The sequence below is a fragment of the Alligator sinensis genome, unplaced genomic scaffold, assembly GCF_000455745.1.
Source record: "Alligator sinensis unplaced genomic scaffold, ASM45574v1 scaffold989_1, whole genome shotgun sequence".
NCBI lineage: Eukaryota > Metazoa > Chordata > Crocodylia > Alligatoridae > Alligator > Alligator sinensis.
The window spans coordinates 1,253,230-1,268,028 of record NW_005842266.1 but is presented as its reverse complement, the minus strand read 5'-3'; the positions used below and the strand labels follow the sequence as shown (position 1 = coordinate 1,268,028).

The 14,799-nt window shown below is 42.3% G+C and overlaps 1 protein-coding gene across 1 annotated transcript in view; it reads left to right on the top strand.

Annotated features, from left to right (window-relative positions):
• The window catches only part of POLR2B (RNA polymerase II subunit B), a 25,253-nt gene that overhangs the window by 1,264 nt on the left and 9,190 nt on the right, over positions 1-14,799 (top strand). The window contains exons 2-11 of the mRNA XM_025209075.1: positions 683-755; positions 1,263-1,413; positions 6,019-6,131; positions 6,714-6,933; positions 8,314-8,472; positions 10,053-10,217; positions 11,394-11,590; positions 12,300-12,419; positions 13,303-13,489; positions 13,829-13,972. Coding sequence (XP_025064860.1) covers positions 683-755; positions 1,263-1,413; positions 6,019-6,131; positions 6,714-6,933; positions 8,314-8,472; positions 10,053-10,217; positions 11,394-11,590; positions 12,300-12,419; positions 13,303-13,489; positions 13,829-13,972 — 1,529 coding nt within the window. The remainder of the gene's footprint in view (positions 1-682; positions 756-1,262; positions 1,414-6,018; positions 6,132-6,713; positions 6,934-8,313; positions 8,473-10,052; positions 10,218-11,393; positions 11,591-12,299; positions 12,420-13,302; positions 13,490-13,828; positions 13,973-14,799) is intronic.

The window sequence follows — 14,799 nt, the reverse complement described above, 5'->3', positions numbered from 1 at the left end:
GCTACAAACAGCTGCTGCCTCCCTGGCCCCAGTGGGTGCAGTGCTGGCACCTGCTGCCTCCTAGAGCCTGGGGCCGGGGCCGGGAGGTCAGCAGTTGTTTATAGCCTCCTGGCCGAAGGGGCAAGGGCAGCACAGTGGGGAGCATTGCTGGTATGTGCTGCCTCGCGGGGGCGGGGTCTGAATCTGAATCTGGGAGAAAGCTGAGGCTGGGGCTGGGGTGAAGAGTCAACAGATGTTTGCAGCTGGCCCAGGTTCTGGGTAGCTGCTGATAGCCACAGAGCCTGGGGTAGGGTGCATGGGCAAGGGTCATGAGCAGGGAATCCTGCCATGTAACCCGTACCCTCATTTTGTTTTTCTGGCATGCCGGCACTCTGGCACCTTCCAAGGTAGGCATTGTGGGGGTTTTCGGCACTCTAGCCAAAAAACGTTGCCTACCCCGGTTTAAGCTTTCATACTAAAAAGATCCTTCCATTGATTGCCTTTTCCTCCTTTCTATTAAGGACTAATGGACGAATAAAGACTTCTGTATTCAATTTGAAATACAGGGCAATGTAGCCTTGCCTGTTGTATTAAGTTCATTGGAAAGCTGTATGTAAATAAGTTATTTTTCTGCTAATGGATATCCAGTGTATGGAGACATGATAATTCTTAGTCTGATTTCAGTGTTTTGCTTTCTTGTCAGATATGCAATATGATGAAGACGATGATGAAATCACTCCTGACTTGTGGCAAGAAGCATGCTGGATTGTTATTAGGTAACTTTCTGAAACTTAAATAAGGCATTTTGGTAGTATTTGAGGTTGACCTTCTGATATGATACATTTCATCTGGAATTAGATGGAAATTCCAGAACTGCGTCTAGAATCATAAATGCTGTCACTTTAAGAATACAAGACCAGCTGAAAAGTGGTACACAGCTGCTTTATGTGTAAATTGCTAAAGATTAGTTGTTTTGCAATTCTGTGTCTGGTTAATGGGGGAGATAGTTGTGGGAACTCGGTGCAGTTTTTTTTCCTTAGGATACACTTAGTTTACACATTAGATCCTGTCCTGTGTCATGGCAATTCCTCTTGGAAGGGCCATATTTGAATACTCTGTTAGGAGACGAAAACAAACAAATTCATTTCATATTTCAGTGATTGGTTTTGAAGACACAGTACATATTTTGTGGATTTTTAAACATGGCTTCCAAAGTATCATATTTTGTTTAAAAAAAATAATTCTTGTTCAGTAACTGAATGTACATTGTTTTTTCCCCTAAGCTCCTACTTTGATGAGAAGGGCTTGGTCCGACAGCAGCTGGATTCTTTTGATGAGTTCATCCAGATGTCTGTACAGAGAATTGTTGAAGATGCACCGCCTATTGATCTACAAGCTGAAGCTCAGCATGCTACAGGAGAAGTGGAAGAGCCGGTAAGAGGAGACCTTGTAGAGTCTCATTGTTTTTCAGGTGTACTGACTAAAATAGTATTTACCTCAATCAGCTGATATTACTCTTTTCACAAGAATGGAAATGCTAGTTCTGTTTCATCTTTTAACTGTGTATTTCTGCAGTGCATAAAGTCTCCTGCCACTTGGAAAGTTACTGTGTCCCACTACCTTTTTTTTCTTTCATCAGAAGACCAAGAATACAGTTAAATGGCTGTAGCAGCAGGCTCTCAGTTACTGCGATGTCATACATTTGCAAGAAAATATGTTATTGACAGAGGACAATTAGAATGAGCAAGTAATCAAACGTAAGATTGAAAGGCTGGTCCAGAATCTTAATATTCTGTTGGTTAGGAACCTTCTAATTAACAGCTTACACTTATTTACGGATAACTTATACCCATGTGTTCTTGTAGGTTAGTATTGTTAGATGAAGGCTGAATGGGAATCAGACTGCTATTTTGCTAAATCGAGCAAGCCAATCAAACTTTCTTTTTCCTCTTAGGTGAGGTGTGTCTCAATTTCCCTGTGAGTAGAGAGCCTATGAGGAACAGAAACAAGATCTAATTAGTAAAGAAGTAATGTTTGTCTGATGTTAAAACAGATAGCAAGAGGTTTTGTATGTGTACATGTGGATCCCACTCATGGTAGCTAAAAGCTCATTTAAGTAAAGACTTTGGAACTGGCAAATCAAGCTAAGCGTTTGACCTAGAAAGCTGACACCAGAGGTTAGTTAGTGACGTTTAAATTGAGCCACTGTTAGCTGCCTTAAATAGTTCAGCTATTGGAAATCTGTCATAGAATGCTGTCAAAGCATTTTCTGGTGTAGCAGAGTAAGCTGTAATATTATGTAGAGGGGCAGTCCTAGTTTTAAGCCTGTGAAGCTAAACAGCCTTTGGGTTTGCTACCAAAGGCAAGTGGCTTGGCTCCTCTGCATGTACGTTTTGCCCTGCGTACTGCTACAGAAAAGTTATAGAATCAGAAAATTAGGGTTGGAAGGAACCTCAGGAGATCATGTGGTCCAACCCCCTGCAAGTTCTAGTGATACCCAAAGAGTGCAATTTTGTTTCTCAGGAAAAAATACCCACAGTTAAGTGGGTGTATTCATATGTAAATACAATACCACTTTAAAAATGGAATTAGGGTGTGCTACCAGAAAAGACAGGGGGATTATACCTAGCCCAGTATTGCTCACCATATCTCACCAGATTCCTCACAGTGATCCTTTGTGTTGGTTATGCTTGACTTGCATAACCAATTTCCATATGTCAGTGAATCCACTGCACAGGAAGTACATCAGCCTTCAGTTCCTGGCATCTGAAAATCATTACTGAGTTTCAAAATGCTCCACTTGGACCAGGGGTAGGCAACCCCTGGCATGTGTGCCAGTGTGTGGCGCGTGAAGCCATTTTGGTCGGAATGAACACCTCTGGGCGGATGGTGGGGGAGCCATGAGAGGCCGGATCCTTGTTGTGGCAGTGCAGCCCCAATCCCATCCCTGCTGTCAGCCCCAAGGCACACGTGCATCCACTGCCAGCACCAAGCCGGGCTAGGGCTCTGTGGACTCCCGTGCAGCTGCTTGCAGCCTCCTTGCCATCTGCTGCAAGCAGCTGGGGCTCTATGGTAGGTGGCAAGGGCCTCCCCAGAGCCTGGGTTGGCTTTGGCAGGCAGCCTGGAGGCTGTAAGCAGCTATACCAGGGTCTGTGGAGCCAGACACAGCTAGTTGCAGGCGGCAGGTGCATGCATGCCTCGGGATGGGTGGCAGGGAAGATCAGCTGGGGCCGCACTGCCACAATAAGGATTAGGCCCTTCATGGTTCCCCTGCTGTCTGCTCCGGCATGCCAACATCTTGTAAATCCAGGTTGTGGGTGTTTTTGGCACCCTGACTTAACCCTTTCTGCTGCCCCTAGCGTAATTAATAAAGTGCGTGTCTGGCAATGGGGCCACATGGACACTTGTACGAAACAACTTTTTCTTCAGTAACTCATTCTTGGGATGTTTTATACATGAAAATCCTCCAAAGCTTGGAGTCCTTGTCTTCTGCATTCTAATCTAGAAAGAAGCTGAGTGGCAATTATTGGCCCAATCTTTGTGTCTGAAGAGTGGTGATCTTGAGGGCATGCAGTATATGTGTCGCATCTAACAATTTCTTGTGGCTAGTTGTACGTTCACCATGAGTGAGGTCTATACAGACAGAACATCTCGAAGAATTAGTTGACTAATCAAAGATAAATTAATCCAAGCAACCATTGTCCTAACTTAATGTAGAGGTTGATGATATTGTCCTTGAACAACTGGAGCTTTATTTGAGAAACATGACTCTCAGTTGAGGGAAAAGGAATGTATTGCTTCAGGATCTTATTTCTATGAGGTTTAAAATAAAACTACAGTAGAATGATTTTCGAAAAATTTTAATTGCTGAAAGACGTATTTTCTCATACTTTCATTCAGAGTAACAGGTAAAGACTTCTGTGGAAAGCAAAGCCTTTAAATATGATTGGGATGTGTATTATACAGATACCTTTTTCCAAAAGGAAAATTGTATCAATTAGTAAGAATTGGAATATAAATCTTTTTCATTCATAAATTTGCTACTGTTGAGCTATAGCAAATCAATGTGAACAAGATATACATTTAAAAGAATCATTACATTCTGTTGTTTAATAGACCTTTGCATTTAACAGACTTAGAAACTGTCAAATCATTTTTGAAACGGATGGTCACAATGTGAAACCTGAAAGGTCATGGTTTTAAATACAGTACTTAACATATTTGGAACAGCGTCTTTCTGCCTTGTCTGTATTCCCAGGTCAGTTGAATACACATCTGACTTTGGCATGGGCAAACTAATAAGGAGAGTTGTTACTTTAGGCATGAAGAACAGGTTACACCTTTTTGAAAGCTGCCCCCCCCCCATTTCTCTTCCTAAGAAACTGCTATATCTTAGTATTAAATAGGTAGGATAGTTCATATGAGAGCTTTATACAGAGAGGAAATTGGAAGAGGATGCTGCTGCATAGAGGAAACCCCTTGGAGTTTTGTCACTCTGACCTCACTCCTAATGTGTCGCTGTCCTTGCCTGCAAGATGTTAGGGTGTTTCAAATTTTTGTCCAAACTCAGCAGTATGTAGTGTCCTCAGATGCTGAAGTGATAAGCCCTAGAAGAAGAATACAAGTATGATTAGAATATTACTGGCTTTGTGGTGTTGAGGAATCCCAGGAATTTTGCTTTTGAGTTGGAATTTTTTGCATCTGGTCGAGCAGTGGTAGAATTCACGATGCTGTGTGCTGCAGCTCAGATTTTTAAACTTTGTTTCCTTTCTGGTCCAATAAACGTGGATACTCTTTAGGAAATTATTTTGTTTCCAAGAATTAATTATGTGATTTCATTGTACAGTACCAGGCAGTAAAATATATCATTTAGCAAATGTATACCAATCCATAAGCAGAATCTAGAGATGAGGATGACCTCTAAGGTAGGGATGTAAATATTGATTTAAAAAAAAAAAACTTTTTAACCTCCTTTAATGATATAGCTTAAACGGTTAACCGATAACATACCTAGTCCTGGCTGTGGGGTGCAGAGCCCTGGGTCAGTGCCTGCTCTGTGCCACCCCACCTTGCCATCGGGCTGCAGCCATCTGTCTAGAGTCGCGCAGGGACACAACTGCGGCTGGGAGCCACTCCCCAGGGCCTTTGACAGGGAGGGGAGGAGGCGGAGGTAATCCCTGCCAGTCACCACAGCCTATGTGAAGCCACAGGCAGCAGCAGCAAGCCAGGATCTATCCCAGCATGCAGGGAGGGAGGGAGCAGACTAGCTTTGGGTACTAATTTCCCTCCCCTCTGCCTGTCCTGCCACCTTCCTGTTCCTGAGGCACCAAGCACCACTTCCCTTCTCTGCCAGACTGCACCTTGCACTAAACGTTAACCAGTAATGCATTAGTGGTATAAATATACTTTTTGTTTACATGTTTAACCTTTCACATCCCTACTTTTAGGCCCCCTAGCCTGCTTCTCCCATTAGTGTTCTCAACACAAGCTAGCGTAGGATTGTTTCCTACACTGTTTTTCCTGTGATTTGTCAGTTTATCATTCATAAATATCACTAATGCCCCCATCAGTTCTGACACTAATGCATGTTTAAATATATTAAATTGTCAGAAAACATTTCCTTGGCTTCCTAATCTTTCCCTGTGTTATCCTATTAGTTTGAGTAAATAACCTCTTATCATGCCAGGTTCCTTTTTACTATTTTAACTCTTCAGTTATTTGTTGGTGGTTATGTTTTTTTACCTGGATTTCCCTTCCTCCCAATAACTGAATCATGTTTAAGGCAAACTATGTTGAATTTTTCCCTATAAATAAACCTGTCCAGACTTCTCCGTTAATCCCAGCTATGAGTGTGCCCTACATCTTTGTGTTACTGAGGTCAAGGAGTTGTTAAAACTGTAATTTTGCGTATCGTGATTTAGAAGAACTAGTTCTTCCGAGTGTGAAGTGCTTCTGTATTGTATGTGTATTAAATGAACTCTTAAGCTCACACACTTGTTATGTGGTTTACCATACTGATTCAGATTGTTTTATTTTCAGCCACGATATCTTCTGAAGTTTGAACAGATTTACCTCTCCAAACCTACGCACTGGGAAAGAGATGGTGCACCTTCACCCATGATGCCCAATGAAGCCAGACTGAGAAACCTTACGTAAGAGAAAATGACTAGCCACATGATAGATGTTGTGTCTGTCTCTTATTGATTTTCTTGAATTTTAAGCATATTCTGTAAATCTAGGAATTGCTGTCTTACCTAAAATCTAGCCCAAGATATTTTTAAATACAAAAGATGTTTCAAATTCATGAGAGTACATAACACTAGCAGTATTTGGAATAACTTTTTATCAATGCCTTGTTTAATCCTTTTTAGAGCAGTCATTCTCAGCTGAGCTGACAGAGCACTTGGGTGCTGTGGAGTACTGTGCAATATTAGCACTGATGGATATGCAGACATCTAGACAATTCACGAGATAATACCAGAAATTTCAAATAGCAGTTCATAGCGTCAAATATAATCCGACCTGTTGTGGCCTTCCTGAGTTTGTTGCAACAGAAAAATTGCTGGATTATTTTTCTGCAATCAGAAACCTGAGTGAAATTATTTTTTGAAACAGTGTGCTGCTAAATTCAGAAAAGTTATGGAGGGGTGCCTTGAGTATAAAATGGTTGAGAACCACTGCTCTAGAGTATGTAATCTTGGTGTGGAAACACTGTAAAATTTTCTTTTCAATAGGTATTCTGCCCCCTTGTATGTGGACATAACTAAAACAGTTATTAAAGAAGGAGAGGACCAGTTACAGACACAGCATCAGAAAACATTTATTGGAAAAATTCCTATTATGTTGCGTTCAACATACTGCTTATTGAATGGCTTGACTGATCGTGATCTTTGTGAGTTGAATGAATGTCCTCTTGACCCTGGTGGCTACTTCATTATTAATGGATCAGAAAAGGTAAAGAATAATATTTTGCATGAAAAATTTGAGTGGGGAAAAAAAAAATTAGCATTGTACACTGAAGGGGCTTCTGCTCTAGGCATAAACATTTTTTCTCTCAGTGTTTTCCTGCAGTAGTGTGGAGTTCTTATTCTCCTGTAAAAATCCCTGAGCACTTATTTTACTTCTATAGACTCTCATGAAGTCCTGCTGATCCACCATTTTTGTCTGCTACAAGACCTGTTCCTCTCTGCCATCAGTTTTGAAACCGTTTTACCTGGAATACTACTGAATGTCTTGGCCACGTACATACAAGCTGGGGTGTGTGCTTACAGCAGCACAAATTTATGCCGCTACTTTTTGCTGCAGTGCACAACCGTGCTGAGGCACCCTGTGCCTCAGCCAGCCACCGAGTGACATATGGAGATGGGGGAGCAGGCAACTCAGGACTGCCTGCTCTCTTGTGCCTATATGCTGTGGAGCCCCTGTGCTGTCCCACCCTGTGCTCGAGCTGGCTGCTCCCTGGCTGGCTGGGGTGCAGTGTGTCTCAGCACGGGGGTTCTGCTGCAGAGGCCCCACACTGAGGCATGTGGAGCCACCATGTTGAGGCACCCTGCGCCCCAGTCAGCCGCAGAACAGCTGGTTGGGGCGCAGTGTGCCTCAAGACGGGAGGAGCCAGCCTAGGGCTGTCTGATCTCCTGGCTTGAGGCACAATGCAACCCAGCCAGCTGGGGAACAGAGTGCCACAGCACAGGGGCTCTGCAGCAGACAGAGATGAGCTACCTGCTTCTCCATCTCTGCATTTGTCCCGGCACATGCCACTTTGGCGAGCTTTGCATCGCTTTTCTTCTGGGGTTTTTTTTTAATTTTTTTTATTTTGCTACCAGGAAATCCCGGTGTGCAAATTTTGCCCCGGCACTGCAAATTAGCAGCACTGCGCACAATTAACATGCAACATGTGCAGCTTGCGGCACCACAAACTGCACGTGCCTGCACATCTGGATCCGGGCCTTGTGCTTTTTTTTCCCCACCCACTTTTTGATACTGGAGGTGGGTCTGCTTCGGAAGGTGGCCAACTAACTTCCTTGTTGTTTAGTTTTATGCATTTGTTTTAGTGACGGAAAAAGTTTTTTGCTCCAGTTCTGAAGAACTGACTTACAGGAGGATCTGTTCCTTTTTGCGTCTCGCCCATCAGTTATTGTCAATTCTGTTTTCTCTGCACCTGTGCAGATCCACTGAAGACCCCAAAACCATACAGCTGTTGTCTTGGATATAATTTTGGTTTGCAGAACCTTTTCTTCTGGTGTGATGACAAAAATAATCTAATTTGACCGTTAGGGCTGGTAATTAAGCATAATTTTTATTTGGTTATTTACTAGCATTTTGTTTTCCATATAGGTTCTGATTGCTCAAGAGAAAATGGCTACAAACACAGTGTATGTGTTTGCAAAGAAAGACTCAAAATATGCTTACACGGGAGAGTGTAGATCCTGTCTAGAGAATTCTTCTCGACCAACAAGTACAATATGGGTTAGCATGCTGGCCAGAGGTGGGCAGGTATGCGTAACCAACAGTTTAATAACAACTTTTTTGTTGCTTGGGCTTATATTTTCTCTCAGGTTTTTAGGAGTTATTTTTGCTGTGTAATAGCTCATGCTGTTTACATTTGGGTTTTTGCAAAAATTGTGTTGGATGTAACATATTGCCACCCACCAACCCTTACCTGAGAACATATTACTAAATGTTCAAACTAATGGGTTTTGCATTAGGAATAGTTGGAAAAATATTGAATTCACTTGCCAAATAGATGGAAGAAGGGTATGGTGAGGTGGAGGGGGAATTATTTCAGGTTTGCTGAAACAGGAATTTGTAGAGAATCTAGTCAGACAAGGTTCCTTGGGTGAATTTGGTATCTTTTATTAGACCAACCCAAATGGTTGGAGAATAGTTATTAAGCAAGCTTTCGGGTTCAAAAACCCTTCATCAGGCTAAGGAAGTTTCAGCAGTTGGTGTGTGCTCTTCCTGGATGGAATGAAAAGTAAAGAAGCCAGGGGCTGGGCTGGGCTGGGCTGGGGAGGGGAGTCAGTTGCCAGGCAGATTATAATGTATCAAAAATCCAATGTCTATGTTTAGTCCATGATCTCTAGTATCCAGCAAGTTGATGAAATGGAGCTCATAGGCTCGTCTCTGGGAAGTGTTGTGTAAGTTTCCCTTGAGGATCAGGAGAATCTAGTGACGCTTTGCTTGTACACAAACAAATTTACATTTTGGGTTTTGGAAGCTTTCTTTAAAAAAAGATAATGACTAGGTTCCTAAGGGGACTTGGGTGTCATTTGCAGAACTGAGATGATGCCCCAGTGCCTGTAGCTTAGTTAATGGCATGCCTACCTGAGATGAGAGTCCTAATTCAGGACAGGAAGGTGCCCTAATCAGTATGCTGTAGAGTATCTCTCGCCCACAAACAAATACCAAAGTATGTTACAAATTGGGCAGGGAGAGAGAAGCTCTCCTAGGATGATCAAGGGAATTGAGAACCTATCTAATAAGAAGCAAAAGGAAGGTTGAGGTGGGAAAACATGATTGTTTTTTGTAAATGCATAATGGGTCAGCATAAGGGAGAACAGCTACTGAGGCAAAAGAAAAATGTTTGCCTGGGTGCGTGTGTGTGTAAACAGGCCATAATTTAGTTTAGGCTGGAAATTAGAAGGGTTTTATCAGAGAAATGAAGTTCTGGAACTTCTTTTCAATAGTAGGAGGCAAAAAAAGGAAGCTAGATCTTAGGTGGAGCTGTGATAAGAAGCAGCTCGACTTGAACCCAGGAGGTTATTCCAGTCCTGTATTCCTTTTGATACTCCAGCTTGGTGGTTAGGGCACTGTTCCTGGGAGGTGGGAGAGACCTCCGTTCAAACCTGCATACTAGATCAGGTGGAGAAGAGATACAAGCCTGGAATTTCCTCACCTCAAATGAGTTCCCTAGCCAGTGTTCAGTGGGCATAAGGGAAGGCATTCTCAGCATCATTTTAAGGTTCAAAATTGTGGCTAGCATGAATAAGTGAATCATTTGAAATGACAGAAAAAGTTTTAAGTTTTTAATGATAAATGCATTCAAGGTTAATCTGTTTTTTTCTACCATTTAGGGTGCCAAGAAGAGTGCTATAGGTCAGCGCATTGTTGCAACATTACCCTATATCAAGCAGGAAGTGCCCATTATCATTGTTTTCCGTGCATTAGGTTTTGTATCTGACAGAGACATTTTAGAGCACATCATTTATGATTTTGAAGATCCTGAGATGATGGAAATGGTAATGTACATTACATAATGAAATAAATGTGTGATCACTCAACATTAAAGTATGTTTGTCTGAAGTGTGATTCCTTTTACTGTGGTAACAATGCCTTGTTCACACCTGGATTTTTACTGTTTGGATCTTACTTTTTTTTCTTTTATTATATTGGGTAAAATCAGTTATCTGTCGAAAACAATTTTGGTGCTTATATAAGTGAACAAATCGCTTGTTGGAGACTAGAAGAGACCTGGTTTATCTTCACTTAATCTGAAATCAGTGACTAAACTCCTGCTTTCAGTGAAACAGTTACAAGCTCCATGTGTGTTTGAAGTATGGAGTAGTCTAGGGATCTTTGTGACAGGTGAAAATCTATAATGTATGTGCCTCTTTCAGTTATGAAGATGACTGAAAAGCCATACTTAAATTCAGTAATGAAAACTTGGCTTTTAAAGTTCTATCGTTGATTGTGCTAGAAGTATCATAAGAAAGGCTAATGTTTGTAGTGACTCTTGTCAGGGTAGCTAATGGGCTGGATCTGGCCTGTGAAGTTGCTTTATCTGGCTTGCCAAGCTATTGGCAGGTCAGAAACTTTTGGGGGCATGGCTGTTGGTGGGTATGGCCTGCTGCACAATCCAGAGCCCTGGGGACCTAGTGAACATGGCAATTGGTGGCAGGGAGCACACACAAGCTGTGTAAAGCAGCCCTGAGTTGCCCTGTGCGTGCCTGGCCCACCACTATTTGTATGCTCCTGCCATGGCAAGTGACCAACTGACCTGAAGATGCCTGCTGTACTTCCCCCAGGGTGGCTGCAGGGTCCAGCCCATGAGGAATCCTGCAGTCTGGATCTGGCCTGGGGCCACAGAGTTTCACACCCCTCATTTAAGCCAGTACAACACTGGTAAAGGGGAGATGGTTTAATATACCAATTTTTCTTGTGACCAAAATTATTCTGTGGACATACCAATGTATTTTGAGGTCTTACTCTTGAACATATGAATAACTTGCTGTCCCGACTCCCCAAAGAAAGGTGTCACAATGCTATAGTTAACACTGAAAAATATTTAGAAATTGTATTTGAGCTTGCTTCAGAGCTAGAAATCTCTGAATAGAATTCACAAACTGTGCTTACGTAATTGACACCTTGAACCATCAATGGATGCTTTATGGTTTTGCTGATTTGTGTACTTTTAGGTCAAACCTTCCCTGGACGAAGCGTTTGTCATCCAGGAACAGAATGTTGCATTAAACTTCATCGGCTCAAGAGGTGCAAAGCCAGGTGTTACTAAAGAGAAAAGAATTAAGTATGCAAAAGAAGTCTTACAGAAAGAAATGCTTCCACATGTTGGCGTCAGTGACTTTTGTGAAACGAAAAAGGCCTATTTTCTGGGGTATGTCAGTTTGTCTTAAATGTTCTGTCACCCATCTGAAAGGAGCATGGGCAACTCTGGTTCAAAGTATAGTTTACTTATTTATGAAATACAAGAACTGGTTGACAGATTCCCCTGTATGTTTGCAGTTCCAAACTTGTGGCAGTAGATCCTTACCAAGTGTCCTTTGGTTCAACTACACTTTTCAAGCTAATAAGCTAGCAAAAAATAAATGACACAAGTAGTGAAAATCTGCTTGTGGTATTAGTGATATAAGAGGTAGATGCTTCACTTTTTTTGGATTGACAGTGTACTACTTACGCAGAGGATTGCCAAAAGGCCATGTAGTATATTTGAATATCTTAAAACTATTTGGGTGCTGCCATCTTGTTCCCATGCATATTGATGTGGAAGAGGAGTCCCTGACCCAAGAGACTTTAATTCTGTGCCCATGTGCAGCTGTGTTCAGTTTATTCGGGCCAGTATACTGGCTGTCTCGGTCAAGGTGCACTCCCAAAGTGGGGCAGGGTTTTTTTTAATTCTAATTTTAGCTGTAATCGTCTAACCTAGCACTGGATTTCTAGGGCTTGTGTTTATTAAATTTAGAACTGTAGTAGGTCATTTGATCTGGAATTGACAATTATAGGATATGGTCTTTTTTGTGTTGATTAAAAGAACTGTTCTTGGTGATGAATGTCTGACTAATTAAAACATCTTTTATTTTTATTAGGTACATGGTTCATAGATTATTACTGGCAGCTCTGGGCAGAAGAGAACTTGATGACAGAGATCATTACGGCAACAAAAGACTAGATCTTGCTGGGCCTTTGTTAGCTTTTTTGTTCAGAGGGTAAACAAAACAAATTCCTTCTTTGTATTTAAGAGTATCCTAATACAGAAAAAGCATTTTTGTGGAGTTTTTTTAATCTCATATAATAGTTATTGGAAGCATAAAATTGCCCAGACTAAGGCAAACCATTGGTTTGTCAAGGCAGATGCTAACTATTGTCTGAGGCAAGGTAACAAATTCCTCAGAAGGTGCAAGATGTTTCTTCGGAGTGACACTTACAGAGTAAACCTTGCATAAGAAAGATCTCAGCAGAAGGCACATCTTGATTGCCATATGCCCTGAACCATGAGGGTTGAGATCTCTATTTATGTTGTCTATGGTAACCAGACAGCATCTGTTATCCATATAAAAAACTTGAATCCTTTTTAAGAATCTGGCTAAGCAGGATTTGCCTTGTTTTCCTGTATTCTATTTTGAGGTATTCTCCACAGAACATTTTTCTAAACTGACTTTTTGATAATACTGTATTTACTTGAATGCAAGATGACTTTGAATTTAAGAAGACTCCTCAGTAATGAGATTCTGTACATGGAAAACATAAATTTGTTACATTTTTCCATGTATAGAATCTAATTTTTGGAGGTTGTTCCCCTTGCTGCTGCAGCAAGGCAGGTGATTGGCTGGGGGAGGGGGTAGGCAGGCAGGCAACAGGGGATATAGGTGGCTTAATCTCCTACTCCTAGTCCCCTGGTGCCTGTGTCCTGACACCTGCTCCCTCCCCCCTGCATGGTACCTGCATGTCCCCAGCTTGTACTCATCGAAGAGGAGGCTCCCCATGTTGAATGGGGGGGAAAAAACTTTGTTTTGGATTTGAGTAAATATGGTATTGAACTGCTGTAGTATTGGTTGCTACAATTATATTTTCTGGTTGTTTCTTTAACAGAATGTTTAAGAATTTACTGAAAGAGGTGCGGATATATGCACAAAAATTTATTGACAGAGGAAAAGATTTCAACTTGGAACTGGCAATTAAAACCAGGATAATTTCAGATGGTCTGAAGTATTCGCTAGCAACTGGAAATTGGGGTGATCAAAAGAAAGCTCACCAGGCCCGAGCAGGAGTATCTCAGGTAATGTAGTTAGGCAGGTGTTGTCTAGGCTGGGGTAACTCCTATACTATAGGGTTTGTGCTGTTATGAAAATGTAAAAACTTAGATTTCTAGGCAATAATACCAGCAAAAGTGTAAACACTGACCTGAAATGAGTGTGATGAGCTGAAAGATTTGCCCTCTGTCTTTCATTTCTTCTTTGAAAGGCATAAAGATAAAGATGGCTGTCAGTTTAAATAGTAGTTAACCCATCGTTTCAATAGCCATTCAGTAATGAATAAGGCAGAGTGATTAGAAATGAGTTTGGGGATGAAGAGTATTGCTTGGGTGTATGATTTAAAAACTCTCTATTGTATGCAGGTGTTAAATCGCTTGACCTTTGCATCCACACTTTCCCACTTGCGGCGCTTGAATTCTCCTATTGGTAGAGATGGTAAATTAGCAAAGCCCAGGCAACTACACAACACGCTGTGGGGAATGGTCTGCCCTGCTGAGACACCAGAGGTAACAATTCATTCAAACTAATATAAAGTATATTTGCTTTCATTTGTGTATGTCATTTAATAGCTAGTTTTCTTGCAATAGATCACTTGAGTTATTTTTAGTGTTTTCTAGGATTTCATATATCATCGATAATCTGTAGTGATGTCATAAGAATTTGTAATAAAGTAGTTACAAGTTGAGGTGCACTGAGATATTGATTCATATTGTATTGGCCCCAATGAAAGGAAAATTGACACTATTGGCCAAAACAAGTCAATTGCCAATGTGGCCAGTAATGTCACTGATGTATGCTGCATGCATGTATGCAGCTGCAGCATGTGCATGACCAGGAATGTAGCCTGGCAGCTTGGAGAGCAGTGTCTGGCCAGTAAGTTTGTGGGGGGGAAGGGGCTTGGTCAGGGGGCAGATCAAGGCCCCCACAGTGAAGGAGGGAGTGAGACTGGGGCAGGGGTGTGGGGTGGAGCTTTGGGCAGCTTGTCCAAGGGGCATGGGGGGCTTAAAGGGGAGGACAAGCCCTGGCTGCTGCGCACACCACCAGGGGAGGCATGGGGAGCATGTGCCCCCTGGATTTGTGCGTGAGGTGAGGGCGGGCTGGGGCCCAGGACTGTGCTGGCCTCTTCTTGGCAGGAGGGCTGGGCTGGGGCTGTGCTTGGGGTGGGTGGCAGCAGCAGTGGGAAGGGAGCTACAGTGAATTTTGGGGTGGATGTAGCCAGCCCACCCTTACCCCATGTACAGATCCAGGGGACGCATAGCCCCCAGGGCTGTGTGCAGTGGTGGGAGCCACCTATGGCTCTGCCCCAGCCCTACTCCCTCCGTCACTGGGGGGG